Here is a 27,576-nt window from a genome sequence, read left to right on the forward strand (position 1 = left end):
GCAGGCCAATGTTTAAACCACTGAGCTATCCCTCCCCCCAATTTTGATTGCTCTCTATAAATATATCAGAGGGATAAATACCAGGGACGGCGAGGAATTATTTAAGCTCAGTACCAGTGTGGACACAAGAACAAATAGATATAAACTGGCCATCAGGAAGTTTAGACTTGAAATTAGATGAAGGTTTCTAACCATCAGAGGAGTGAAGTTCTGGAACAGCCTTCCAAGGGGAGCAGTGAGGGCAAAAAACATATCTGGCTTCAAGACTAAGCTTGATAAGTTTATGGAGGGGATGGGATAGCCTAATTTTGGCAATTAATTGATCTTTGACTATTAGTGGTAAATATGCCCAATGGCCTGTGATGGGATGTTAGATGGGGTGGGATCTGAGTTACTACAGAGAATTCTTTCATGGGTGTTCTGGCTGTTGAGTCTTGCCCATGTGCTCAGGGTTTAGCTGATCACCATATTTGGCGTTGGGAAGGAATTTTCCTCCAGTTCAGACTGGCAGAGGCCCTGGGGGTTTTCGCTTTTCTCTGCAGCGTGGGGCATGGGTCACTTGCTGGAGGATTCTCTGCACCTTGAAGTCTTTAAACCATGATTTGAGGACTGTAACAGCTCAGACATAGGTTAGGGGTTTATTACAGGAATGCGTGGGTGAGATTCTGTGGCCTGCGTTGTGCAGGAGGTCAGACTAGATGATCATAATGGTCCCTTCTGACCTTAAAGTCTATGACTCTATGTCTATGACTCTATGAGCTGTCTTCCGCAGAAAGCAGTCTGGCACGTATTCCCATCACAGTCTGGGTCTGTAGATTTTCCGTTGTTGGATGCAACAACCCATGCTTTGAAGTTAGCATGCTTTATGTTTACAATTCTAAGGTTTCATAAGAACATAAGAACAACCATACTGGGTCAGACCAAAGGTCCATCTAGCCCAGGATCCTGTCTTCTGACAGTGGCCAAAGCCAGGCGCCCCAGAGGGAATGAACAGAACAGTTACATCAAGTGATCCACCCCTTGTCGCCCATTCCCAGCTTCTGGCAAACATTCCCCGCTCATCCTGGCTAATAGCCATTGATGGACCTATCCACCATGAACTTATCTAGTTCTTTTTTGAACCCTGTTATAGTCTTGGCCTTCACAACATATTCTGGCAAGGAGTTCCACAGGTTGACTGTGTATTATGTGAAAAAATACTTCTTTTTGTTTATTTTAAACCTGCTGCCTATTAATTTCATTTGGTGACCCTAGTTCTTGTGTTATGAGAAGGAGTAAATAACACTTCCTTATTTACTTTCTCCACAAAAGTAATGATTGTGTAGACCTCTATCATATTCCCCACTTAGTTGTCTCTTTTCCAAGCTGAAAAGTCCCAGTCTTATTAATCTCTCCTCATATGGCAGCCATTCTATACCCCTAATAATTTTTGTTGCCTCTTTCTGAACCGTTTCCAACTCCAATATATCTTTTTTGAGATGGAGCGACCACATCTGCACGCAGTATTCAAGGTGTGGGCGTGCCATGGATTTATATAAAACCAATATGATATTTTCTGTCTTATTATCTATCCCTTTCTTGATGATTCCCAACATTCTGTTCGCTTTTTTGACTGCCGCTGAACATTGAATGGGTGATTTCAGAGAACTATCCACAATGACTCCAAGATCTCTTTCTTGAGTGGTAACAGCTAATTTAGACCCCATCATTGTATATAGTTAGGATTATGTTTTCCAGTGTGCATTACTTTGCATTTATCAACATTAAATTTCATCTGCCATTTTGTTGCCCAGTCACCCAGGTAAGATCCTTTTGTAGCTCTTCGCAGTCTACCTGGGACTTAACTATCTTGAGTAGTTTTCTATCATCTGAACATTTTGCCACCTCACTGTTTACCTCTTTTTCCAGATTGTTTATGAATATGCTAAATAGGACTGGGCCCAGTACAGATCCCTGGGGGACACCACTATTTACCTCTCTCCATTCTGAAAACTGACCATTTATTCCTAACCCTTGTTTCCTATCTTTTAACCAGTTACTAATCCATGAGAGAACCTTCCCTCTTATCCCATGACTGCTTTCTTTGCTTAAGAGCCTTTGGTGAGGGACCTTGTTAAAAGCTCTCTGAAAATGTAAGTACACTATATCCACTGGATTCCCCTTGTCCACATGCTTGTTGACCCCCTCAAAGAATTCTAGTAGATTGGTGAGGCATGATTTCCCTTTACAAAAATCATGTTGACTCTTCCCCAACAAATTATATTCATCTATGTGTCTGACAATTTTGTTTTTTACTATAGTTTCAACCAGTATGCCCAGTACTGAAGTCAGGCCTGTAATTGCTGGGATTACCACTGGAGCCCTTTTAAAAAATTGGCATCACATTAGCTATCCTCCAGTCATTTAATTTAAATGATAGGTTACAAACTACAGCTAATAGTTCTGCAATTTCACATTTGAGTTTCTTCAGAACTCTTGGGTGAATACCATCTGGTCCTGGTGACTTATTACTGTTTAGTTTATTGATTTGTTCCAAAACCTCCTCTAATGACACCTCAGTCTGGCACAGTTCCTCAGATTAGTCACCTATAAAGAATGGCTTAGGTTTGGGAATCTTCCTTACATCCTCAGCCATGAAGACTGATGCAAAAAATTCATTTAGTTTATCCACAATGGCCTTATCGTCCTTGAGTGCTCCTTTAGCATCTCGATCATCCACTGGCCCCACTGGTTGTTTAGCAGGCTTCCTGCTTCTGATGTATTTAAAAATGTTTTGCTATTACTTTTTGAGCCTGGGCCCTTTTAAATTGCTGGGGTGGGCCTCAGGGTGTGCGCAATTGCTCGGGGCCCTGTGCTTTGGGGTCCCCATGGGTTGGCAGGATTGGTCAGCATGAATTCATCACTTCCACCCCATGCCCCCCCCCAGGGTCAGCCTTGGCCTTGGCCCTGGGGTCCGGAATTTCTGTTGGTAGGCCTGCTCAGGACTGAGATTAAATGCATGTGTAGCAGCATGCTGCATTGCCCAGAAGAGCCCTACTTCAACCTTAAATAACTTTAATTTTTTTATCCTAAATTAAGAAGAGTTGTTTTTAGCAAGCTTAATATTAATTTATGACATTCAGGATTATGTGATTCAATGGTCAAAAATCTCTTCTGTATTTTAGATAAATATTGACTCTGCCTAAATGTTATATTAGATCTGTCTCTCAGAGCCATATATTCCTCAGTTGAAATCTCTTGGGAAAAGAGATGTGGTATTTACTGATATATCTACCTGGAATCAGAGGACCTTATATAAACTGTAACAAGGGGCTCTTTAGGCACAAGCTCTTCGGGGAAAGGGCAAGGTCTTTCACTTGTTTTTGTGAGACACCTTCCCCATGTTGTGTGCACTCAAAGAATAATAAATATTGATGATTTCAAGAAGTTCTTCGATTCAGGGACTATGTCTTTCTGTATGTTCTGTAAAGTGTTTAGCTCTCTTTCAGGTGGCATAGAAATAAATAATAAAATTGGTCAAATTTTGAATCCAGCTTATGTGACAGAGTCCTTATAAAGTTAAATGCTTACTATTTAGTTATGATCTAGTTTTCTAGAATGTATTATTTTTATCAGTCTGAAGAGGTTGAGAAGTACAGTACATAATTTATCTAGAAGCAACTCTGTTAACTGGTAGCAGTGGTTGCGATGGTGGGAGACAGAAGTTTCTGCCGGTTTTATTGGATCAGTAGGGATTCCAAATGAAGCTTTTTCATCTTCTGGTGAGGATGGCTGTGTATACACGACAACTTATGTTTAAAACCATTGGCACTACCCATCCAAGATAATGGAGCAGCTGATATGGGACTTGATTAATACAGAATTAAAAGAGGGTAATATAATTAATACCAATTAACTTGGGTTTATGGAAAATAGGTCTTGTCAAACTAACTTGATATCTTTTATTGATGAGATTAGAAGTCAGTGCCAGAGTTGTCACTAAAGTGGGTTTATCTGACCAGAGTTGTTTCTAGGGACAGGCAAGCAGGATTGTTGTATGGGTGCCAACTTTCAAGATGCACCACACTGCTGAGCTTTTTGTGCTGCTTATGGGACAACCTTTTTTTTTGGCTCAGCTGGTTGGGGTGGGAGCCCTGAAAATGATACAAGAGTTGCTCCTGAATCTGACTTATCAAGACCAGGAATCCTGACTTTCTATGGACTGAAAGAAGAAGGGTGAGCACTCACTGCACCATTAGAGTTGCTGGGCATCCAGTTTTCGAAAAGGAAACCTGGCGGCTCTGGCCAGCACTGCTGACTGGGCCACTAAAAGTGTGGTCGGTGGTGTGGCGGGACTAAGGCAGGCTCCCTGCCTGCCCTGGCTCTGAGTGGCTCCCAGAAGTGTCTGGCACGTCCAGAGCCCCCAGGAGCAGCCACGGGGGCTCTGTGAGCTACCCGAGCGCCGGCTCTGCAGCTCCCATTGGCTGGGTACCTTGGCCAATGGGAGCTTTGAGATGACACCTGTGGGCATGGGCAGTGCGCAGAAAGCTCCCTGGCTCCTCCACCTAGGAGCCAGACATGCCAGTAGCTTCCAGGAGCTGCCTGAGGTAAGTGCTGCCCAGCTGGAACCCACACCCTGAAACTCCACCTCCTGCCCCAGGTTCGAATCCCTTCCTGCACCCTAACTCCCTCTCAGAGCCCACACCCCCTCCTGAACCCCAACTCCCTGCCCCAGCCCTGAGCCCCCTCCTGCACCCAAACTTCCTCCTGGAGCCTGCACCCCACATCCCTACCCTAGATCTGAGTTTCCTTCCTCACCCAAACTTCCTTCCGGAGCCCACCCTCCACATCCCCTCCTGCACCCCAACCTGCTGCCCCAGCCCTGAGCCCGTTCCTGCAACCCAAACCCCTCATCCCCGATCCTGCACCCTTGGCCAGAGCCCTCATGCCCTCCTGCACCCCCTGCCTCAGCCTGGAGTCCCCTCCCACATCTTGAACCCTTCATTTCTGGCCCCATTCTGCCCTCCCGCACCGTAACTCCCAGCCCGGTGAAAGTGAGTGTGGGTGGGGGAGACCGAGGGAGGGGGGAATGGAGTGAGCAGGAGGCGGGGCCTCAAAGAGGGGACAGGGCCTGGGGGCAGAGAAAGGGTGTTCTGTTTTGTGGGATTAGAAAGTTGGCAACCCGTCCCTATGCACCATCCAGGGAGAGGACAGGGAGTTGTAGGGGCGCGCTGCACTGCCTATCTAAGCCAGAAAGAGTAAGGGCAGCTCTCCACCGGCTTTTAACAGTGCAGAAGGAGAACTGCACTTACCCTCCACCCCCCTCCTTTAATTGCTGGTAACAGCCTGGCACAGGGGCAGCACCTCATGGTTCAATGACAGGGCAACCCCACATCATCCTTATGTCATGATGTTTTGCAATTGCCTTATCCCTGAAAGCGAGTCTGGAGCCTGTCTAACAGCGTAGCAGCAGGACACGCAGGCCAGCGGGAAGGGAGGGAGGTACAATGCGCTGGAAACTTCTTTTAATGGAGTAAGGTTGCTCCAGGAGGAGCCCCTGTCAAGACGGAGTGTTGCAGGCTGGAGCCTGTAGTCCACGGACTCGCCCCAGAGGGAGCATTGCATCCTGGGAAATGTAGTTTCTACCGGCGTCGTACCCTTACACGAGCGGGGGACGGCCGCATGGGATACGATGGGACACTTTCCTACTACGCATGCGCCGTCTCCCCGTTAGCGCCAGGGGGCGCGCGCGTGCGCGGTCGTTGCCAGTAGAAAGGCGCGAGGCGGGTGGCGGTGGGAGCTGTTGGAGTAGCCATGTTGGGACGGGCGAGGCTAGGCGGCGTGGCGGTCCTGCGGGCTCTGGCGCTCCTTGCCGCGGACCGTGGCAGCCTAGCTACAGGAGCGGCCGCCTCCGCCGTGCTTCCGCACAGTGAGTCTGGGGGTCCCGCGCCCGGGAAGGGCTGGGGGAGGTGTCAGTCCCAGGAGGTCGCGCCCTCCCGCTGCGCCCGTCCCAGGCGCCCACCGCCTCCTGGCCTCGCTGGTCCCCGAGTCCCCTGCTTCGTTGTGCTTTGCCCCTGGCTCTGAGCCTGCTGCCCCTTCACCTCCCGGGGGGCCCCACACCCAGTGCACCGGGCGGGGCGCTCCACTCCGCAGCCCGGCTGGCTGTTTGGCGCCTGCCCCATTTGAAGCTGCTCTGGGCGGGAGGGGCTGGGGTGCTGGGCCCGGCGGTGCTGAAGGGGCTGGGCTGGGAGGGTGGGAGGCAGGAGATCCGGGTTCTCTGCTCCACCCGTGAGTCCCCCAGTCCCTGCCTGTGAGCTGCAATGGGCATCCTGATGTTTCCCTGCCTTAGGCAGCGTGAGGGTGGCGTTCGGTGCAAAACATGCTGAGAGTAGCTCAGTAGGAAGCAATATGGGACTTTTTTCTCCCCACCTTCATGTTGGCCTTTAACCTTTACATTCTCCTCTTCTCCCCCCGCCCCCCACGCACTCTCTTGTTCTGTGTCTCTGTTTTTGGGCTTAAAATGATCAGAACCAACTTGTTGTGTCCATCAGATCAGTGGTTGCTTTCATGTTTCTGGTTGTAAGATGTCCAACATGAGTGTTTTAAAAAACAAACAAAAAGTAAATACCTTTCCAATAAGCGCTATATAATTAGCTAGGTGCAATGTGCTCAAAAGGGGTTTCTTCTTCTGAATTGTATTAATTAGAAGGCCACTATCAGAGGCTAGATACTGAACCTGATAGTGTGATCTAGAGCAAGAAACCATACGCTTATTATCAGGGCTGTTTTAGAACTTGATGTGCCTTCTGATCGCTGATGCAGAGGCCCTCGCACACTCCGCAAGATGGTGAATGTTGCACCCATTTTTAAATTTTGCTTCTGTTGATTTGTATGTGTAATTAGGAATCGGGTGTACTTGTGGTTTCCCTGCCTATGATGTAATCTACTGGTAAAATAGCATACTTTATTTCTTTAATCCTGAGTTCCAATAGTAAAACATCAACTTAGTCCCACTTCTAAAAGGTTTTTATTATGAAGAATGCTACATTTTATGTTGTTCCTAGAGTCTTTAACAAGTGTAACAGTTGTACTTAGGGTGACCAGATGTCCTGATTTTTGGGTCTTTTTCTTTTTCCCCACCGCCTGTCCTCATTTTTCCCACTTGCTGTCTGGTTGCTTTAATTTAAATCTGGTTTACTTAAGTAAAATACAGAAAATGAAGACCAGGGTCATGTTGCCAACTAATAGGCTAATTGCTCTAATTTTGATTCTGGTAATTATTTTTTTGTTAGGGCGAAACTATGTGGCTGAGACTTCAGAGTCTGCCAAATCTGGTACTGCAACAGGGCGTATTGTTGCAATTATTGGTGCTGTTGTTGATGTTCAGTTTGATGAAGGCCTTCCTCCAATTCTCAATGCCTTGGAAGTGTCAGACCGTGAAACTAGATTGGTGTTGGAAGTTGCTCAGCATCTTGGTAAGTCTGTCTTTAATTGTCAATTGTTCCTGCTATTTTCCCCTTTTCTCTAGCATCATTTTACCACTGTTGACTCCAGGGTAGTTTGAAAGCTGTCATGAAGAGATTTCCTTACTACCCAAGACCCTTGTTCTACTGCACATAATACTATTGAGGTCCCTTCTACTATGCATTGTTGTACTTCTTTTAAGCATTCTCCATGTACTTTGGATGTAGCGTGCGCCCATCATTTCCCCCAAATCCTGCTGCAGCAGAGACACGTTTTCTGTCAATGTTGGTTCTGCTCTTTTTCTTCTGCATCATCTTGGTTCTTCAAGTAGGCTTCCTCTTCTTTTCCTTAGAGCCTAAGCTTCCCAGACACGACAGTACAAAGCCACTTTGGCTTCTCTCAGACCAACCTAGAAAATGCCCTTAGGAATGTTTTGAACTTTGCTTCTGTCCAGGCCTATGCCCACAAAACCTCTCTGGTCCCCATGTATGCCATGTAAATTAGTATTCTCTTCTAGGAGTCCAGATGTGGATAATCAGGATCTGGCACTCATTACCCTCGAGGCAAGATCCAGATCTAGACTAACCCTTTTAGAGCCGCCTTCTAACATGGACCAAGTTTTCTTAATTTCCTTGCCATTCTGGTATAGGTTCCAAAGGCTCAGATCAATGATTCGCCTTTCAAGAGAACCCTTTCTTTGGCTAAAACCCAATTGGCTTTTTTGTTTGTACTGGTATCCTCAGTAACATTAAAAGAATAGGAGCAGGTAAAATAAAGACCCGATGACTTTGGTCCCATGGCGAAGCAGTATCCAAACACTCCTGAGGATACAGATAGGGCATTTCCTGTTCTAGGTGGATACCAGTGTTCTCTCAACTCAGATACTCCAAGTCTCAGAATCTACGTTGCTATGACTTGATAGTTTCTTCCTTTCTCACCCCATAGCTAGAGGTAGATTTGGCTTTGCTCAGGGCTTGTGAAACCGTATCAGTATGATGATGTAACTGTGGAAAAAAATTGTGTAAGACTTCAAAATATTTCTGAAGTTTTCTGTTCAACGTAGTCCATTGAAGATGTATATTGGCTTAGTTATATACTAGCATGGGGGAGGGCAAACTACACCCCGTCAGATTGCCAGCCCAGTGGTGCAGCGGGGTTAAGGCAGGCTCCCTGCCTGCCCTGGTCCCATGCCGCTCCCAGAAGCAGTTGACACCATGTCCCTGCGGCTGGCAGAGGGCTCTGCATTTCCCCCACCCACAGCTCCCATTGGCTGGCAACCGGGGACCACGGCCAATGGAAGCTTTAAGGGTGGAACCCGCAGGTGGGGGCAACGGACGGCAGAGCCACCTGCCCCACCATACCCCACCCCCAGGAACCACTGCCGGATATGCTGGTCACTTGCGTGCCGCTGCCACCCTGGAGCTGCTTGAGGTAAGAGGGTGTAGGCTCCAGGCCAGCACCGAACACCCTGCCTTGAGTCCCCTAATCTCCTGCTGCACCACAGCCCCCTGTGCTCCATGTCATGAGGCCCCTGCTGCACCCCGCATCCCTCCTGCATCCTAACTCCTTGCCCTGATCCTCTCCCACGCTCCGCACTCCCTGCCCCAGTCCTACATTCATGGCCCTGCATACACTTTCCCCACCCAGACGTGCCCCTCAGGCCAAAAAGTTTGCATACCCCTGTACTAGAGGGTTACATGCTTGGTTGCTTCTGTAGGCTAAGCTCCTTGCATCTTGTTATTCTCCCTAAAAAGCTTCCTGTTTGCCACCCTCCCATCTTCCTGTATTTCTGGGATGCATTGCAACTGTCCCTTCCCCACTGTGTCAGGGGCTCTGTGTGCTCTCTCTCATTCCCCTTTCCCAGTACTACAGTGCTCCATTCTCTTTCTCCATGTCAGGGGCACTGTTCTTTTCAGTTTGTCCCCTATGCCAGGAAGTCTGTTTTGGAACCATGGATATTCCAGGGAGGATGTACTGTTGTGTGGGGAGGTGTTAATGGCTGCCATCAACCAGTTTTTTGATCTATAGGCAACTGCAGAGGTGGTGGCAGACCCAGGAGTTTCAAACTAGATTCAAGGGGCTCCCTGGGGCCTTCAGGTTTTCTGATTTTTTTTTTCCCCCACCAAAATAAATAGGATTTTGCCCATTTATGCATAGAACATTCCCTGAAATTTTGGAATTGATTGGATGTGGTGTTCTAAAGTTATCACATGACACAGATGCTATAAAGTTGAGTGTAAGACCTCCCTTTGCTTGGCCAGCAAGGTGCAGTGGCAAAAAGGGACAAAACTCTGCTGCAAGTACTCCTATATTCTGCTACGTAGTTAATGTAATTAATCTCCATGAAATATCCTAAATTTCAGTCTCTATCCTCTCTGAAAATAGACACCAGTATCTATTTCTATAAGCTCCAGGTAGCCCAGCTCTGAGATTCTGTTCCTGTAATGTTCTGGATGTTTGTCTTAAAATCTCCTATTCTTCCCATCCTCTTGTGTAGGAGGGAAGGAATTGTGTGAAGGAATTTGTAATTGGTGTCAGCGCCTCACTGGTACATTGTTTTCCAGACATCTCAGCTGCCCAGCCCACTCTCTAGCTCCCCCATACTCCGTGGCAGCAAGCTGGGCTCCAGTTTCTGGCTCAGTGATCCAATGCTTCCCAGGTCCAAGGAATGCTGCAGGGATTGTACACTGTAATCCAGGTAACTCCCTCTTGTGGGGAAAGCTGGAGAACGAGAGAGAGGAAACTGTATCAGGCACCTAGCTGTAAATAATATTAATTCATTGCATCTACTACTTTCCCCAAGATGCCACAGAATTAGAGTCTCTTGCATGGGTGCCAGGTTTGTATAATTTTTGGTGGTGCCCGGAATGGGTCCAAGTCTCACCCCCTGACACCTGCCTTATAAGCTGATATATATTTAAAAATAAAGTAAAAATGGACTGGAAACTGTAAGCGTTTAACAGTTTCCCTATATTGCACAATGTGGGGTGGGGGGGATGAGGGCGCTGGGGATGAGGGATTTGGGATGTGGGAGGGGGCTCAAGGTTAGGGCAGAGGGTTGGGGTGAGGGCTGTGGAGTTTGGCTGGGGATGAGGGGTTCAGGGTGCAGGAGGGGGCTCAGGACTAGGGCAGAGGATTAGGTTGCAAGGAGGTGAGGGCTATGGCTGGGGGTGTGGGCTTTGGGGTGGGGCTGGGATGAGTTTGGGATGCAGGCAGGCTGTCCAGGGGCTGGGGCCAGAGGAGGACTCCCCCCAGCCCTCTCCATGCTGGCCACGCCTGCTGACGGGGTGGGTATAAAGGGGGCAATTGCACAGGTGCCTGGGCGATTTAAAAGGGTTCGGGGACTCTAGCTGCTGTCGCAGTAGCTCTGCCTGCTATGGGGAAAGTGTCTCTTGATTCAAAGGCGCTTTTGATATGTCCCATGCAGGTTCCGGGGTGGCTGAGGCAGCCCGAAGTAGCAAATACTGTTGCCTCTGCAACCCTGGAACCTGCATGGGGCATATCAAAAGCATCTTTGAATCAAGAGGCACTGTGGCTTTTCCCCAGCGCAGGTTGGGTCAGTGCAGCTCCTTTGGGGCTCCTCCGGGCAGGTGTGGGACGGGGCTGCGGCCGGCCCGGGGCTTCTCTGGCAGGGCTGGGGAGCGAGGGGACTCTCGGGGCTTCTACAGGTGGGGGTAGGGGGGGCTTGTGGTTCTGGCTGAGGGAGGGGGACAGGGGGCCCATTGATTGATCTGCCCTGGGGCCCAGAATTGCTGTCGGTTGTCCTGCTGCTAGCAGCACACTCACCCTGCACCACACTGCATGTGCTCCTAGGGCCCCTCTCTGTTTGCCCTCTGCAGCGCTGCGTGCGCGCTGCCCAGCGCCGGTGGGAGGAGGATGCGCCTGTCACCCAGTGGCCTGACTGGTGAAGGGTCAGGGCCCTGGGGGGATGGTTGCCATCACATCAGGTGTGCATCCTCCCTCTGCAGATTGCAGCAGCAGCAGCCACCTCAGCCCACCCCATTCCCTTGTAGTCTGAGCAGTGGAGTGGCGCTGGTGGGCACAGTGTGAAAGGAGCCAGTCGGTGGCCGGTGAGGGAATGCAGCACAGGGAGCGGCAGCCAGCTGCTGCCCAGGGTGCAGGGACGCTCCAGGGGAGGTGGTTGAGGGCGGCGGGCAGTTCCCGAATCTTGGTGGAGCTGAGCATCTGTGCTCTGAACATTGGTGGACCATGGGTACCACAGGCTGATATAACTCGCTGCCTAAGGTCTCTTGGTCTGTGATTGAGATGGTTGGGCAGGACAGCTCTCCCTAACACTGTTTCATGTTATCAGCAAACTTAGGACAACATTTCAACAGTTTACACTGAGTTCATGTTTTCAGTCTTAATTTGACAACCATAAGGGCTAGCTAGACGTTTAATGTAATTCAAAATGAAAGTTAAGATTCTGGAGCACAATATGCAGTGAGCGCTGCAGATAATTAACTATCATTGCAGGAAAAAAAACTTGTTTGATTTATTTTTTTTAAATAAACAATGATCTCTAAAACAAGCTTAGAATACTCTAACTCTGGATAATTCAGTGTGAATATGATGAAGACTATGTAGTTATGTAGAGTATTGTTTAAAAATTACTATAACTTAAGATGTTCTATGGAGCTTCTATTTAAACTTGATTTGTCAATGTAGGAATCTTAGAATTGATTTTGGCAAGCCAACTTGAAGTCAGAAAAACTAAGTTTTGCCTCAGTTGGCTGAGGCATGAAGTAATGTCCGATCGTACCACATAACTTGACTCTCAGTTCTGAAACCTGTAAATGTAACTACACCTCTACCCTGATATAACGTGACCCGATATAACAGAAATTTGGATATAACACGATAAAGCAGTGCTCCGGGGGGGGCGGGGCTGAGCACTCCAGTGGATCAAAGCAAGTTTGATATAATGCGGTTTCACCTATAACGCAGTAAGATTTTTTTGGCTCCTGAGGACAGCGTTATATCGGGGTAGAGGTGTACTTTAAAAGTTCTGAATTTCTCCTGCAATAAGGTGAACTTTCTCTGTTCAAAGAGCAAACTTAGATTGTATACACTTAGGTGGAAGTACTGTTCGAACAATTGCCATGGATGGCACTGAAGGCTTAACCCGCGGACAGAGAGTTCTGGACACAGGTGCGCCTATAAAAATTCCAGTTGGGCCAGAAACACTGGGAAGGATCATGAATGTAATTGGTGAGCCAATTGATGAAAGAGGGCCTATTGCAACGAAACAGTGAGTATTTTTAAACTTAGTTGATTTAGAGAAGAAATTGCTGTATATCCAGTACTGTGTTTGAATTACATGCTTCTAATTCGTAATTTTAACTGATGGTGCAGCTTCTAAATTTTACCTAGATGTAAACTTGATTTCTGGCTAGGGACCACTAATATAACCACATTAGTCAGTATCTCTAAAAACAATTTTTTCTTGAAACTTTGATAGTAAAGACAAAAATATGTAAAATACTTAAAGATCTTCTTCTTTACAGGTTTTCATCTATTCATGCTGAAGCTCCTGCATTCCAAGATATGAGCGTTGAGCAAGAAATTCTTGTAACTGGTATTAAGGTTGTGGATTTATTGGCTCCATATGCCAAAGGAGGTAAAATTGGTAAGTTTCTCTTCTAAAGCAAATAGATATACTGTAAATTTATGCAATAAGAGCTAGCTCAGTGGTTTGAGCATTGGCCTGCTAAACCCAGGGTTGTGAGTTCAATCCTTGAGGGGGCCGCTTAGGGATCTGGGGCAAAATCAGTACTTGGTCCTGCTAGTGAAGGCGGGGGGCTGGATTCAATGACTTTTCAGAGTCCCTTCCAGTTCTATGAGATAGGTATATCTCCATATATTTATTTTAAGTACTGTACATAAAACATTCTGTACTTCAATTTGAGGAAGACTTAAAGTGTGTAGTTGCAAGTTTGCTTTGAATAAGACTAAAATTTTAAAATTTATATAGTTTTCTAAATCGGTGTGCTTACTAAAAGTGTTCTAGTGAGGAAGATTAAACAAACTTGCTGTTGAAAATGGATGCTGCTAACAGCAGCAAATTTTAGATAGGTTTGTTTTGTTCTAGAGTTGGCTTAATATTCCCATACTGGTAACAGGCATTTTGAGGGATAATAGTGAAGTATTGTAGCTGGATGTAATCACATTAATTGACAATGATCTCAAACTGAAAACTCAATTGTATTGACAAAAAACTATTGTTTCAGGGCTCTTTGGTGGTGCTGGTGTAGGAAAAACTGTACTAATTATGGAACTTATTAACAACGTTGCTAAAGCCCATGGTGGCTACTCTGTCTTCGCTGGTGTAGGGGAGCGTACACGAGAGGGTAATGACTTGTATAATGAAATGATTGAATCTGGTGTCATCAACTTGAAGGATGCCACTTCCAAGGTAACTTTCAAAGGGTGTGAGTATTAAAAGCAAAACAAAACACACACACCATTGTTGTATGTTACAGTGGATTGTTTGGCAACATACTATTTTAATACAATTTTTCCAAGAAAAAAACACTTTCTGTATGTGAGGTGTGGCAGTTTGACTTGTATATACATGCTAATTTTCACTTTCTTCCAGTTAGGAAGGTCTGTAGATTCTAATAGTGGACCTTCAATCAATCATCCTTGCTGCTTTAGTGACGTACTTACTTATTAGATCAGGGTGAAAGTTCAGTCGGTAAAGCTTCATTTAGTGTTCATACTTTTAAGAAAAAAATACTCACTATTAATAAAGGTCTTTTGTTATTTAAAAAAAAAAAAAAATTACACAACACATGTTCCATTGTCATTCGGTCCTTGGCCTTTGCTTCCAAAATTGGTCCAAGGCATGTAAGTGTTGATAGGCTACTACATTTTCTATAGGTAAACTTTATTTCTGTAACACATTAAATTCCAGGTTTCACTTGTGTATGGTCAAATGAATGAGCCTCCAGGTGCCCGTGCCAGAGTAGCCCTGACTGGTTTGACAGTTGCTGAATATTTCCGTGATCAAGAAGGACAGGATGTACTTCTATTTATAGACAATATTTTCAGGTTTACCCAGGCTGGTTCAGAGGTTAGTACTCATAATAAAAAGTTTCAGTACAATACTTGCCTGAGAATCTAAAAACTACTCTTAGAGCTCTGAAACTGGAACCTCCTATTGTGCTCCTTGCCCTAAAAAAGAATTATGAAAACCTATCAAACACCAATTTTAAGCAAAAATTCAGGCTCTTGCTTGAGAGGAGGGAACTCTGAATATTTGTATATGCCTGTCAAGTCTTGGCAAAAAGTGGCCTAGATATCTTCTTAACTATGTACAAAATCCTAAAATTTTCAAGGGGGAGAATAAAGCCTTTAAGTGTATTCTCCCTATGACTTCCTTCAAGTTTGGGCCACTTTGGAATATTCCAAAGTCAAACAATTAAATTGCTCTTCAGAAGCATAGGATCCAGGCCCAAGCCAACTTTAGAGTGGGTGTAGCAATATCCACAGAGTAACTGTAAGCTGGTGTAGTTCTTACCTCGACTTAAACAGAATAAAGACATAAACACGCCCAAACTTCACTTCCCAGGGTTTACCTTTATTAACTTAAAATAATACGAAACCCCCTCAGCCTAAGCTTTCTCTTGAGTTCTTTCTTTTTTTTTTTTTTTCCCCCCCTTTTCCTAGAAGCTTTCTTCCTGCAAGACCCCTTCTTTCTTGGAAGTTCCAACTTTTGTGTATTTGGTTTGCTAGTAATAAGACCTTGCTGAAAAGCATGGAGGACATACTATAGAAGCAATTAAGAGAGCAATTGAGGATCTGAGTAAGGAGGAGTGAAGAAGGGGTGGCAAAGGGGTGACAAATTTCTGTTAGAACTCAAAATGGGAAGAGCAAAACACGGCTTAGTGCTGGTGACTAGCATGGCTTCTGGAGGCGGGGCAATTGTAGGCTGCCCTGACAGTGCCATTGCTTTGGCTCCAGTTCAGTGTATGACTGGGTGAACTGCTCAGGGGGAGGGTGTTGGGTTTGGTAGGGGAGAAACTGAAGAAGGAATAGATCCTCTACTCAACATAGGCACTCAGCTGGTCCCATTGTGGCAATGCTTAATGGCTGGAGTAGTGAAAGGTGTATGCAGTTTGGTGAGCTTGCTGCTCCTGGGTAGAAAAGAAATGAAATGATGCCCCTGCTTCTGAAGGCCCTAGTTCTACTGCAGGTGGGTTGTATTCCTTAACTGGCCTAATTTTTTATTGGGAGGTGTAGAAGCTCCAGCTGGCCTTATTGGGTCTCACTTGCAAGCTCCATTTAAACTACTTGAGTGACATAAAAAACTTGAGACAGTAGGAAAATTAGCCAAATAAGTGAAGTATATATCTAAAAGTAGCTACAAAATCATTATAGCTGTAACAGTTAGTACAATGCACACTCTTTATTCTGCATGCTGGACTCCAAGCTTTTAATTTTGCACCACATATGCCTTTCTGTTCACAGAATAAATATGCTCATAAAGTGAATCACGTTTCTCATTGTAAACCTTGGGGGTTCTTGGGTTTTGTGTGTGTGGTTTTTTTTTTAGTGGATCTCCTCAGGTTAGGGAAAATTTGCAACAACCCTGCTAAGGGGTGGGGATATTGTCTAATGCCCAGAATGGCTGGCCTTTTGCGTGTTTGAAGGAAGTGGAAAGAAAAGGAAATGTATCCTTATATCACTCTTGCTACCTTGCTTTTCTTTGTGGGCATATAGTTCTCTTCTGCCTTCCCCAATCCTCTAGAATATCTCTCTGGCTCTTGTGCCTCCAAAATTCACCAACTTTTGATCATACCCCCTCTCTCCCTACTTTCTCTTTCCTGCTCTGCCCTTGTGAATGCACACAGTGCTCCTGGATTGTCATCTGTAGCCAAGGAACAATAAACCTGACTGCTGAAGTGAAAGAAGACAGTTCCAACTTTCCTTCTTGCTGAAAGAATAAGACTAGAAGAATGAAATGGGTTACCATCCTGATTTTTGTCTCCACTCTTTCCATTTGGTGGCTGAGTGTAAAGGCTGAGAGCAGACCTGCTAACTGTTGACAGTCTTCCCACTCCACTTAGCATTGTGCCCTGTATGCTTACTAATACTTTAAACAGCGCAGTTTTAAGAATCTTCGATGTATCTGAGAAAATGAATTACAAGAGTTCTTTAACTTGCTACATTATCTTCTCTTTTGATCTTCAGGTGTCTGCACTGCTGGGTCGTATCCCCTCTGCAGTAGGGTATCAGCCTACATTGGCTACTGACATGGGAACAATGCAGGAAAGAATAACTACTACTAAAAAGGGATCAATTACATCAGTACAGGTATGGTGTTAAACAGGTACCTTTATATCATCAATAAAGAGTTCACTGCCTAGCTTCATGAGTAGAAAGTGAAGGTGGCAGTTAATAGTAGGCATATTATGAGGCTTAACGAGTATTAGGTTTTTTTTACTACGATCTTGTACATTTGATTTTCAAAATGACTTATTTCAGGCTATCTACGTACCAGCTGATGACTTGACTGATCCTGCTCCAGCTACTACTTTTGCACATTTAGATGCTACTACAGTATTATCTCGTGCCATTGCTGAACTGGGTATCTATCCAGCGGTGGACCCTCTGGATTCTACTTCACGTATCATGGACCCTAACATTGTTGGCCGAGAGCATTATGATGTGGCTCGTGGTGTACAGAAGATTCTTCAGGTATCTTGTTAATTACTTTCCCTCAATGAATTTTATTCAAACTGGAGTTAACTGAGTTAAGTGAAATTCAACTTTTGATATCTAGTCTTTTGAATTCGTTGCAGTATTAATGTATCTACATATGGTATCACAAGATTATTTAATTTGAGTTGTCCTCTTTCTCCATAATAGGATTACAAATCCCTTCAAGATATTATTGCCATTTTGGGGATGGATGAATTGTCTGAGGAAGACAAACTAATTGTATCCCGGGCTCGAAAAATCCAGAGGTTTTTGTCTCAGCCTTTCCAAGTTGCTGAAGTCTTCACTGGCCATGCTGGAAAATTGGTGCCTTTGAAGGAAACAATCAAGGGTTTCAAGAGCATTTTATCTGGTAAAGTAATATATTTTTCACTTGGCTGACTTCCACCAGTTTCAGAGCTGTATTCTGGAGGCTGTCAGTTTTCTTGAATGTTTGACTCTCTCTTCTGCAGACTACCTTATGCTTGAATCCATCACTAAATGTTACTGCTTTAGTAGAATAGGGGGTGTTAGTTTCACATATGTATTGTGGTGTGGCCTAAGGGCGTTATTGTGCTGAGCACTGTACAAACATAAAGAAGGTTCCCTCCTTCAAGAGCTTACAGTCTAAGTATAAGATGTGGGGAGAACAGGTGGATATGGAAATAGATGGGTGGAGCACTAGGCAATGGTTCAGCCATGCCAGTATGGAGCATGATATGCAATGTCTAATGTTTAAGCATTTAGTTCTCAAGAACAGATTTTATAAAATGGAAAGGGATTGAAATCCAACTTGGCTCCCAGATTTCTTCCCCTTCCACTCCATTGTCAGAAATACTAACCCTTCCTGGCCCCTGCTTGCACCACCCCAACCTGTTTCTGAGAGTCATTGCCTGGGTACCCTCTTCACTGATCCTCTGGATATGCCTTCATCGTAACTCTAGGCACTGTGCCACTTGCTAGTCCAAGCTGGTCCCTGCTGCATGATCCAGGGAGAGGTAGGAAGACAAAGGAGCAGGATTTGGTCTTTGTCAGACAAGGATGGGCAGGACACTCCAGTAGTTTGGTCCCAAAGCTACTAAGAAGAGGGATTGATCTCCTTCCTCTTAACCCTTAGAACGTGATGGTATTCTAAAATCTAAACTATGCTGTTTGAAATGTGGCTTTATATTGTTGCTAATGAAATTAGAGGGACAGATGTCCTACAAACCCACCACTTAAGAGTATATTTATTACCTTAGATCAGTGATTCTCACCTCTTTTTTTTCTTCCTCACGGACCCCTTGAAAATTGCTGCGGGTCTCGGTGGACCACTTAATGATCTTTCCAAATGTTGTTGTTTGTACCGTTAGCTAACTATTGTAAAGTGCTTTGGATAAAAGCACGCGTGTGTGCACGCTTTTTTTTTCTCTACAAATAAAAGCGCACAACTCGGATTTTAATATCAGTAATCTTACCTTTCTAATGTGATGGATGTGCCCTCTTTCCCGCTATGGCAGTCCCCGGGATGGGAAGGATGGGGGGTCTCTCCCTGGCAGCCCTAGAGCTGGGGAAAGTCGCCTCTTTCTCTGGATGCAGCAGCCCTGCATGTCCCAAATTCCCCGTACCCACTGTTAGCCCCAAGGCCACCACCTCACCTTACATGTGCATCTTTTCCAGGGTCCAGGCACCTAACTAGTGGCTCCACGCCTGCACGGCTCCACTAAGTAGGTGGGTGGCCTTTCATTCTCTTGTGTGCGGCTGCCCAGGCACACACCTTGGAGGGAACTATCTATAGACCCCCCTGAATGGAGCTCGTGGACCACAGGCCACAGTTTGAGAACCTCTGCCCTAGATGATGATGATTTACAATTTCACTAGAGTCATTACTGACCCTAAAAGAGCTCCTTGCAGCAGTGACCACCTAGCCAGTCAGTGTTGTGGGAAGTTGTAGTAGTAAAGCTTTCCAGCACAGGGTGCTAGGGATTCCTTAGGATTGTATTCTAAAATGAAGCATAAATGGCTAGTCACTTGGTGGAGAGGGGAGGGATTCAGGGTTTTATGCCCTTTGAATTTTCTCTGTGTACTGTCCATTTGTTTTTTCCCTTCATGAGTTTAATAGGAAGTCTTTTGAAATCTGAGCTGGAAACCTTTCCTTGGCAATCCTGCTAGTCGTTATTGAACAATCCTTGAGGGGGCCATTTAGGGATCTGGGGCAAAAATCTGTCTGGGGATTGGTCCTGCTTTGAGCAGGGGGTTGGACTAGATGACCTCCTGAGGTCACTTCCAACCCTGATATTCTATGTTCTCTGTTCTATTCTAATAGTCATTGAACTGTCAAAACTTAGTTAGGAGGTTGTTGGATAATGGCTTAAAAACTTTTATGCAAGCCTGATTAATGGGGGCCACATGCATGTAGGCCTAACTGAAAGGGAGGTGGTGAAGTGGCTGAGTGCAAATAAAATCTTATCTGGGAGCTGCCCTTTTTCTGTCAGATCTGTTGTAGGATAAGGGTTTCTCATGCAGCTGTTGATGGATAAAATCTTTACGGACTGCAGCTGCCTTCCCACCTCTGTACAGGCCCATTTCCACCCACATTTAAGCATTTAAAAAACCTCGGAAATAAAAACACACAACTTGTTTGGAAGCAGATAGGGTCTTATAACAGTATACTTGAGACAAATCCACAAAAGTCCTCTATTCCCGCTCTCTTGGGCACACACCTTACGGTTACTGCCACTATAATAAGTAGCCAACCATGTGCTGCAACCTTATCTCTATCCTCATAGGGATGTTACCCTTCGAACACCCCTTTACCAAACTGTCCTCTCACAGCACAACCAACTGCTACACCAAACATGAATTACTAGTGTTGGAGAGGGGGAGAACCATTGGGGGGGGGGAAAGGGGTGTGTAGAAAGGGGGCAGAGTTAAGGTGGTGATGTGTAGTCTGCAAAGTACTGTTACTCACACCTACTTTTATCACAATCTGGTGGAGGAGTAGATATGTTGCTGGGTGGCTTCTAACAGCTTACTTTTTTTGTATATTAAAGATGGCCTTGATAACCAGGGGTAAGATACTTCAATGTAGGGTGGGTTTTTTTTAAGAACCTTTTTGCTGCTGTGCTGTTTACATGTCACTTAATCTGGCCCATAAAAATTCTGTATTCACTTTTGTTTGCTTTCTGTGCATTACCACAATGTTAATGCTTGAGTTGCAAATAACAGCTAATTTTTTAAAGTGAAACAAAGCTGAACACCTCTTACAAGTGTAGAAAACATATTGGATCTTGTAAACACTTGCACTTTTAAAAAACCCACAGTAAACTTTGGGAATCTACTACCTCACAGTCTTCATAATATCGTTTTAACTTTCTTTCAACAATTGTCCTATTCAAATTGTGTCATTGTAGGTGAATATGACCATCTACCAGAACAGTCTTTTTACATGGTTGGTCCTATTGAAGAAGTTATTGCTAAAGCTCAGAAGCTGGCTGAAGAACATGCCTAAGAACATGGACTGATATATTTGCATATGGTCTTTTTTTTTAAAACATCTGATACATGTATACATTGGAACTGTTTTTTACATATACAATCTCAGAGGTCTCTATTTCTCCCCCCCCCCCCCCCAATCTACTGGAGAGAATTAAAGTCCTTTTTCCTACATGTGAAGCAGTATTATGTAAATGTCACTCAAATGTCTGTTACAAAAGCCAGACATCTTGTTAGTAAACATTTGATATGCAATTCCTCTGATTTACTGGCTCTTTATTTTTGTTTAGATTTAAGACTAATCTTTTGCCTCTGGAAATAGTAACTTAAGGCTGTCCTCAACATCAAAGTTAACTGTCATGACAGTGGCATTTGAAAGGTGATGTGTGATTACTTTTTGATTCTTGGAAAAGTTTGATACCAACAATGGTGGTGGTTAACCCCATACTGCATTTGCCCTGAATTAGTTTTTCTACCTGACACTTTTGGGCTTTACATTGTTTGTTTATTTCTGTAATCTCACTGAGGAATTGCACAAACAAAATTTTACAGTAATCAGTTTTCCATTTGCAATACAACAACTAACTCTACATGTTTTTTCTTATTAAATTGGCCTGCTTTGTAGTTTAATGAGCAAAAAATTAATCCAGTTTTTAAGACTAAAAAGGTTGCCTACCCCCAGTTCATGTTAGCTTTCGATCAGGACACTGCTCCTGTCCAAACCAAATGTAAAATATCTTTCTGGAAGTTGAATAAAATTAGTGATTGAAAAGTGGCACTTCTTCTGAGATCATTTATTTTTGTGAATTTTTAATTTAACATTTTAATCTGAAAGAGTAATCTCTTCACTGTGAAAGGTAGAGTATGTGTCAAGAGAATAACTGTCCTTCTGTAAAGAATGCGTCTATAAAGAGCACTGAAATTAACAAAACCATATGCACCAGGAATGCTGTAGAAATACTCTAGGTATTTATAGAGGACTATTACAGAATGAGCTAGCTACTTCCATTTTGAGAGCCTTTATCTACATCATGTGTCTGAAGTAGGTATTCACCCACAAAAGCTCATGCTCCAATACGTCTGTTAGTCTATAAGGTGCCACAGGACTCTTTGTTGCTTTTTACAGATCCAGACTAACACGGCTACCCCTCTGATACTTTATCTACATCCAATAGCTTATCAATAACTACATGTTGGCCTGCGTGCAGACTGCTACTTAGAGAAAATTTCATTCATTACCTGAATATAAAATAGCATAACACGTGCAGGAACAGTTTGTGTCTAAAAGCATAATGTGATGTAGTTCGTAAAATAGATCTCCTTATTTTCATCCTGGAACATGAAGATGTTACAAGTACAGAACTGACCAGCTAATTCAATGGTACTCGTGTACTAGGCCTAATAGAAAACACTTTCTCTGTCCCAAATAGTCTACTTGGAATGAAAGTGCCAATCACTGCCATATGGTACTAAACATCATGCTGATAGTAATCACAAACAACCAACTTAGTTTGACTGGATTCATTTGGAAGATTGTTCTATAGGACTGAGGTTACAGGTTCTAAAGATACAAGTAATTAAATGTTTTGGGTGTGGGTTGTGTGTGGGTTTTTTTTGTTTTTTGTTTAAGCTATCTAGAGAATTCTGGAGAGGAATTTCTGGTCTGAGCAGTTCAGAAGCTTGGTTTGACCTATGAGAACATAGCTGGTGGTGGCTAACAGCTGTTTCCATTAGTATCAATAGGTGACATTCACTTTTGTCTGAGACTCTTCAGGTTGAGAGGCTTGCTGTGAGGAAGACAAGAGTCTTTCTGTATATGATTGAGCACCAGGAAGACTCTTTCATAAGTTAATAGATTTTTGTCAGGTCCTATCAACATTTACCTTCCTGGTATTTGCTAATTTAATGGGTACATATATAGATATATGTACTTACTCAGTTTGAGATGTTTAGCACATACTGATCTCACTTATTTTAAAAGTGAGATGGAAATGAGGCATTGACATACTTATGAGGTATGGGTGCAGACACATTTCTAATGACCCGATGTGTGTGTGTGGTGAATTTTTAAGTGTATTTGTGAGCAAAAAATTGTAACTCAACAACTTGTTAATATTGGGTGAAAGGGAGAATAAAGGTCATCTTGTAGATAAAAGGCTAACTGTGAGCATGGGAGTCTTCCATGCTAAAGCCAAATGTATTTCCAGCAAGCAGTCAGATGTATGCTATGTGACTATAACTTAGTGAGTGTGATGACTTGAGTCCACAATACATCCTTCATGTCAAAGCTGTTGGTGTTTATAGGTAATTCTCTTAAGTAACTGAATGTTGTATGTTATCAATGAAAAAGCTGCATGAAATAAACAACAAAGGAGGCATAGACAGTAAACAAATGGTCACACTTTACTGTAAATTGCATAATTCATGTCCTAGTGAATGGGACTTACAGGAGTGTACTCCAAAGTTAACAATATTAAAATGCAATTTAATTTACACATTCAACTTCATTGTTGGGGAAACTACAACTTTTTACAGTTACCCTAGTATAATACAAAAACATGAAATAAGACTTTATATCTTTAATTTAATAATTTGCCATTTAACTTTTAATAGCTTGATCTGTTTAAAAAACACTGTCTTATTACCCATTAAAATGAACATAATTAAACTTGACATGAAGGTGCTAAACTGTTCTAATTACTATTGTGATACATTTGCAAGCTAAAGAACCCAACTGCATTCTTCTTGGCCTAATTCTCATTACTGAAAATGTATTACTAATAAAAGCACTGAAATGAGACCGTAAACCAATGATGAGAGCTATGAAAATCTGTTTTAGTTACATGTTGGAGAATTGCAGTGACCTATTACCTTAGCAGAATCAGGCCTTCTAATCTTACAGTAAAGTATTACTAAATATAGACTTCAATTGATTACTCAATAGTAAGGGTGGCAGAAGTGAACCATCTATGAAGGAGGGTTAAAACCAAGTGCTTTTACATATGGCCATACAGAGAGAAACACTATGGTGTGTTCTTTTTCTTTAAATAAACCAGTAAACAATGTATGCATGGCACCTATTACCATAGTGAATTTTCAGTTGGTTTTGATTGAATGTATGGCTGAGCTGCTTTGAAGTTCTGACTCAGAAACTACAGAAAATAGCTAGATAGAGAGGCAGAAATTAGGTAAAGGTTTGGCCACTGGGTGTCAATCTTGATTCAGGTTTAGCTCAGTTTAACAATTAATGTTGCTACTATCTTGATAGTATAATTGTGATTTACCTCTAGGTAATTTTCAGAGCAATCCAACTGAATCATCAGTACAAAGATTTGTCTTCTCCTTTTGAAAACTTCTGCAAACAGATAGAAGCCAGTTGTAGTGGGTCTGTCCTGGGGAATATGAGAGCCATAACTTTATTACGGCTTAGTGCATATAGCACCAAAGTAGGATGTCTACTTCTTTTACTCTGAACTTTTAAATACTTTTGGCGGGGGATTGAGTTTTGCATGGTTTGGGAGTTGTTTCATTGCTCATCAGTTTGTCCCCTGCTTGCAGAAAGAGCAGCCTGTTGCAGCTGGCTGGTGGGGGCTTGGAACCAGGGTGGACCAGCAGCCCCCCTAAGTTTCCTGTGCAGCAGCTGCCCAGCAAGCTATCAATTGCTGGTAGTGCAGCTGTCCCTCCCACCACTGCCATGTGCTGCTCCTGCCCTCTGCCTTGGAGCTGCTCCCAGGAGCCTCCTGCTTGCGGGGTGTGTGTGTGTGGGGGGGTGCTGCTGAAGAGGGGTGCTAATGTCAGGGAGTCCCCCTTCCCCGCTGCTCCTGCCTCCCGCTTACCCCATCTCCATAGAGTGGGCAGGGAGACACGACAGGGCTCAGGATGGAGGGAGCTTTCTAGCAACAGCTGCTGTCTTAACTTGCTGATCTACCGTACTTAAAAAGGCAATGTACTTAGAGTGGCATCTGTGTACTTGAAGGGGCAATGCGCCACACACACACGTACGTTTGTCTCTGTCTCGGTCTGCCATGCTATCTCCCCTCCTTCTATTTGTGTTGCCTTGTAGAGTGTGAGGCTACATTAACAACAATGTGTTAACCCTTGAGGGTGCATCCAAGTGCTAGTTTATCATTCAGCACTAAGGCATTCCTTGGGAAATATTCCACCCTCTGACTCCAAGTTTCACAATCATCATTGCTGTGTACAGTATTAAATTGTTTGTTTAAAATTTTTACTCTGTGTATGTGTATATGTATATAAAAACATTTTTTTTTGTCTGAAAAAAATTTCCCTAGTACCTAACCCCCCATTTACATTAATTCTCATGGGGAAATTGGATTTGCTTAACTTTTTTTTGTTTAAAGTTGCATTTTTCAAGAACATAACTACAACATTAAGCGAGGAGTGTGTGTGTGTGTTTTTCATCTACACCACCAATCTATGGGATGACATCAAGCTGGTTAAAGCAGACACATCATTGTTTTACAAAGCGTGGGTTACCTTGAAGGGCCCTTGCCATGGGGAGACAGGGTGAAGGCTGAGGCCAGCATGCACCGAGATAACGAGAGAGAGAGGTCAGTTGCATAGATGACCCTGGCCACTGGAACTCCTGAGATACATAGGTTTTAAGTATCTGACCCCCTAGCCAGTTTAATGCATTTCCTGTCCTGTGTGTTTTCCCCATGTACTTGGTCTCTTTTGTAACTACTCTTTCATCTGAAACTTGGTGGGATAATACACATGATTGGAATGTTGGTGTGGATGGGTACAGCTTGCTCAGGAAGGATAGACAGGAAAAAGGGAGGAGGTGTTGCCCTTATATATTAAAAATGTACACACTTGGACTGAGGTGGAGATGGACATAGGAAATGGAAGTGTTGAGAGTCTGGGTTAGGCTAAAAGGTAAAAAACAAGGGTGATGTCGTGCTAGGAGGCCACCTAACCAGGTGGATGATGCTTTTTTTTAAACAACTAACAAAATCATCCAAAGTCCAAGATTTGGTGGTGATGGGGGACTTCAACTATCCAGATATATGTTGGGAAAATAACACCGCGGGGCACAGACTATCCAATAAGTTCTTGGACTGCATTGCAGACAACTTTTTATTTCAGAAGGTTGAAAAAGCTACTACGGGGGAAGCTGTTCTAGATCTGATTTTAACAAATAGGGAGGAACTCTGTTGAGAATTTGAAAGTAGAAGGCAGCTTGGGTGAAAGTGATCATGAAATCATAGAGTTTGCAATTCTAAGGAAGGGTAGAAGGGAGTACAGCAAAATAGAGACAATGAATTTCAGGAAGGTGGATTTTGGTAAGCTCAGAGAGCTGATAGGTAAGGTCCCATGGGAATCAAGACTGAGGGGAAAAACGACTGAGGAGAGTTGGCAGTTTTTCAAAGGGACACTACTAAGGGCCCAAAAACAAGCTATTCCGCTAGGTAGGAAAGATAGAAAATGTTGCAAAAGACCACCTTGTCTTAACCATGAGATCTTGCATGATCTAAAAAATAAAAAGGAGTCTCAAAAAATGGAAACTAGGTCAGATTACAAAGGATGAATATAGGCAAACAACACAGGAATGCAGGGGCAAGATTAGAAAGGCAAAGGCACAAAATGAGCTCAACCTAGCTATGGGAATAGAGGGAAACAAGAAGACTTTTTATCAATACATTAGAAGCAAGAGGAAGACCAAGGCCAGGGTAGGCCCACTACTCAGTGAGGAGGGAGAAACAGTAACAGGAAACTTGGAAATGGCAGAGATGCTTAATGACTTCTTTGTTTTGGTCTTCACTGAGAAGTCTGAAGGAATGTCTAACATAGTGAATGCTTATGGGAAGGGGGTAGGGTAGGTTTAGAAGATTAAAATAAAAAAAAAGTTAAAAATCACTTAGAAAAGTTAGATGCCTGCAAGTCACCAGGGCCTGATGAAATGCATCCTAGAATACTCAAGGAGCTAATAGAGGAGGTATCTGAGCCTCTAGCTAGTATCTTTGGAAAATCATGGGAGACAGGAGAGATTCCAGAAGACTGGAAAAGGGCAAATATAGTGCCCATCTATAAAAAGGGAAATAAAAACAACCCAGGAAACTACTGAGCCGGGGAAGATAATGGAGCAAGTACTTAAGGAAATCATCTGCAAACACTTGGAAGGTGGTAAGGTGATAGGGAATAGCCAGCATGGATTTGTAAAGAACAAATTGTGTCAAACCAATCTGATAGCTTTCTTTGATAGGATAACGAGTCTTGTGGATAAGGGAGAAGCGGTAGATGTGGTATACCTAGACCTTAGTAAGGCATTTGATACGGTCTCGCATGATATTCTTATCGATAAACTAGGCAAATACAATTTAGATGGCTACTATAAGGTGGGTGCATAACTGGCTGGATAACCGTACTCAGAGAGTAGTTATACCTTTCCAGCAGGATTGGGAACCATTAATAACAAGCGGGGTTCCGCAGGGGTCTGTTTTGGGACCGGCTCTGTTCAATATCTTCATCAGCCACTTAGATATTGGCATAGAAAGTACGCTTATTAAGTTTGCAGATGATACCAAACTGGGAGGGATTGCAACTGCTTTGGAGGACAGGGTCCTAATTCAAAATGATCTGGACAAATTGGAGAAATGGTCTGAGGTAAACCGGATGAAGTTTAATAAAGACAAATGCAAAGTGTTCCACTTAGGAAGGAACAATCAGTTTCACACATACAGAATGGGAAGTGACTGTCTAGGAAGGAGTATGGCAGAAAGGGATCTAGGGGTTATAGTGGACCACAAGCTAAGTATGAGTCAACAGTGTGATGCTGTTGTAAAAAAAGCAAACGTGATTCTGGGATGCATTCACAGGTGTGTTGTGAGCAAGACACGAGAAGTCATTCTTCCGCTCTACTCTGCGCTAGTTAGGCCTCAACTGGAGTATTGTGTCCAGTTCTGGGCACCGCATTTCAAAAAAGATGTGGAGAAA

The 27,576-nt window shown here is 43.8% G+C and overlaps 1 protein-coding gene across 2 annotated transcripts; it reads left to right on the forward strand.

Moving 5' to 3' along the window:
- The first annotated feature begins 5,745 nt into the window (after window positions 1–5,745).
- LOC120374749 (ATP synthase subunit beta, mitochondrial-like) lies at window positions 5,746–20,710 on the forward strand. Of its 2 annotated transcripts, XM_039494878.1 has the most exons (10): window positions 5,748–5,908; window positions 7,272–7,454; window positions 12,520–12,694; window positions 12,951–13,072; window positions 13,674–13,858; window positions 14,360–14,518; window positions 16,639–16,761; window positions 16,933–17,145; window positions 17,317–17,518; window positions 20,538–20,710. In XM_039494878.1, exons 1-10 carry the CDS (start codon window positions 5,794–5,796, stop codon window positions 20,633–20,635), a joined length of 1,575 nt encoding a protein of 524 aa, XP_039350812.1. In that variant the 5' UTR covers window positions 5,748–5,793; the 3' UTR covers window positions 20,636–20,710. The 2 variants fall into 2 exon arrangements, with proteins under 2 accessions (XP_039350813.1, XP_039350812.1); XM_039494879.1 differs by lacking the exon at window positions 14,360–14,518 and having other exon boundaries at window positions 5,746–5,908.
- Window positions 20,711–27,576: the final 6,866 nt, after the last annotated feature.

The sequence above is a fragment of the Mauremys reevesii genome, linkage group 11 (assembly GCF_016161935.1).
Source record: "Mauremys reevesii isolate NIE-2019 linkage group 11, ASM1616193v1, whole genome shotgun sequence".
Lineage (NCBI taxonomy): Eukaryota > Metazoa > Chordata > Testudines > Geoemydidae > Mauremys > Mauremys reevesii.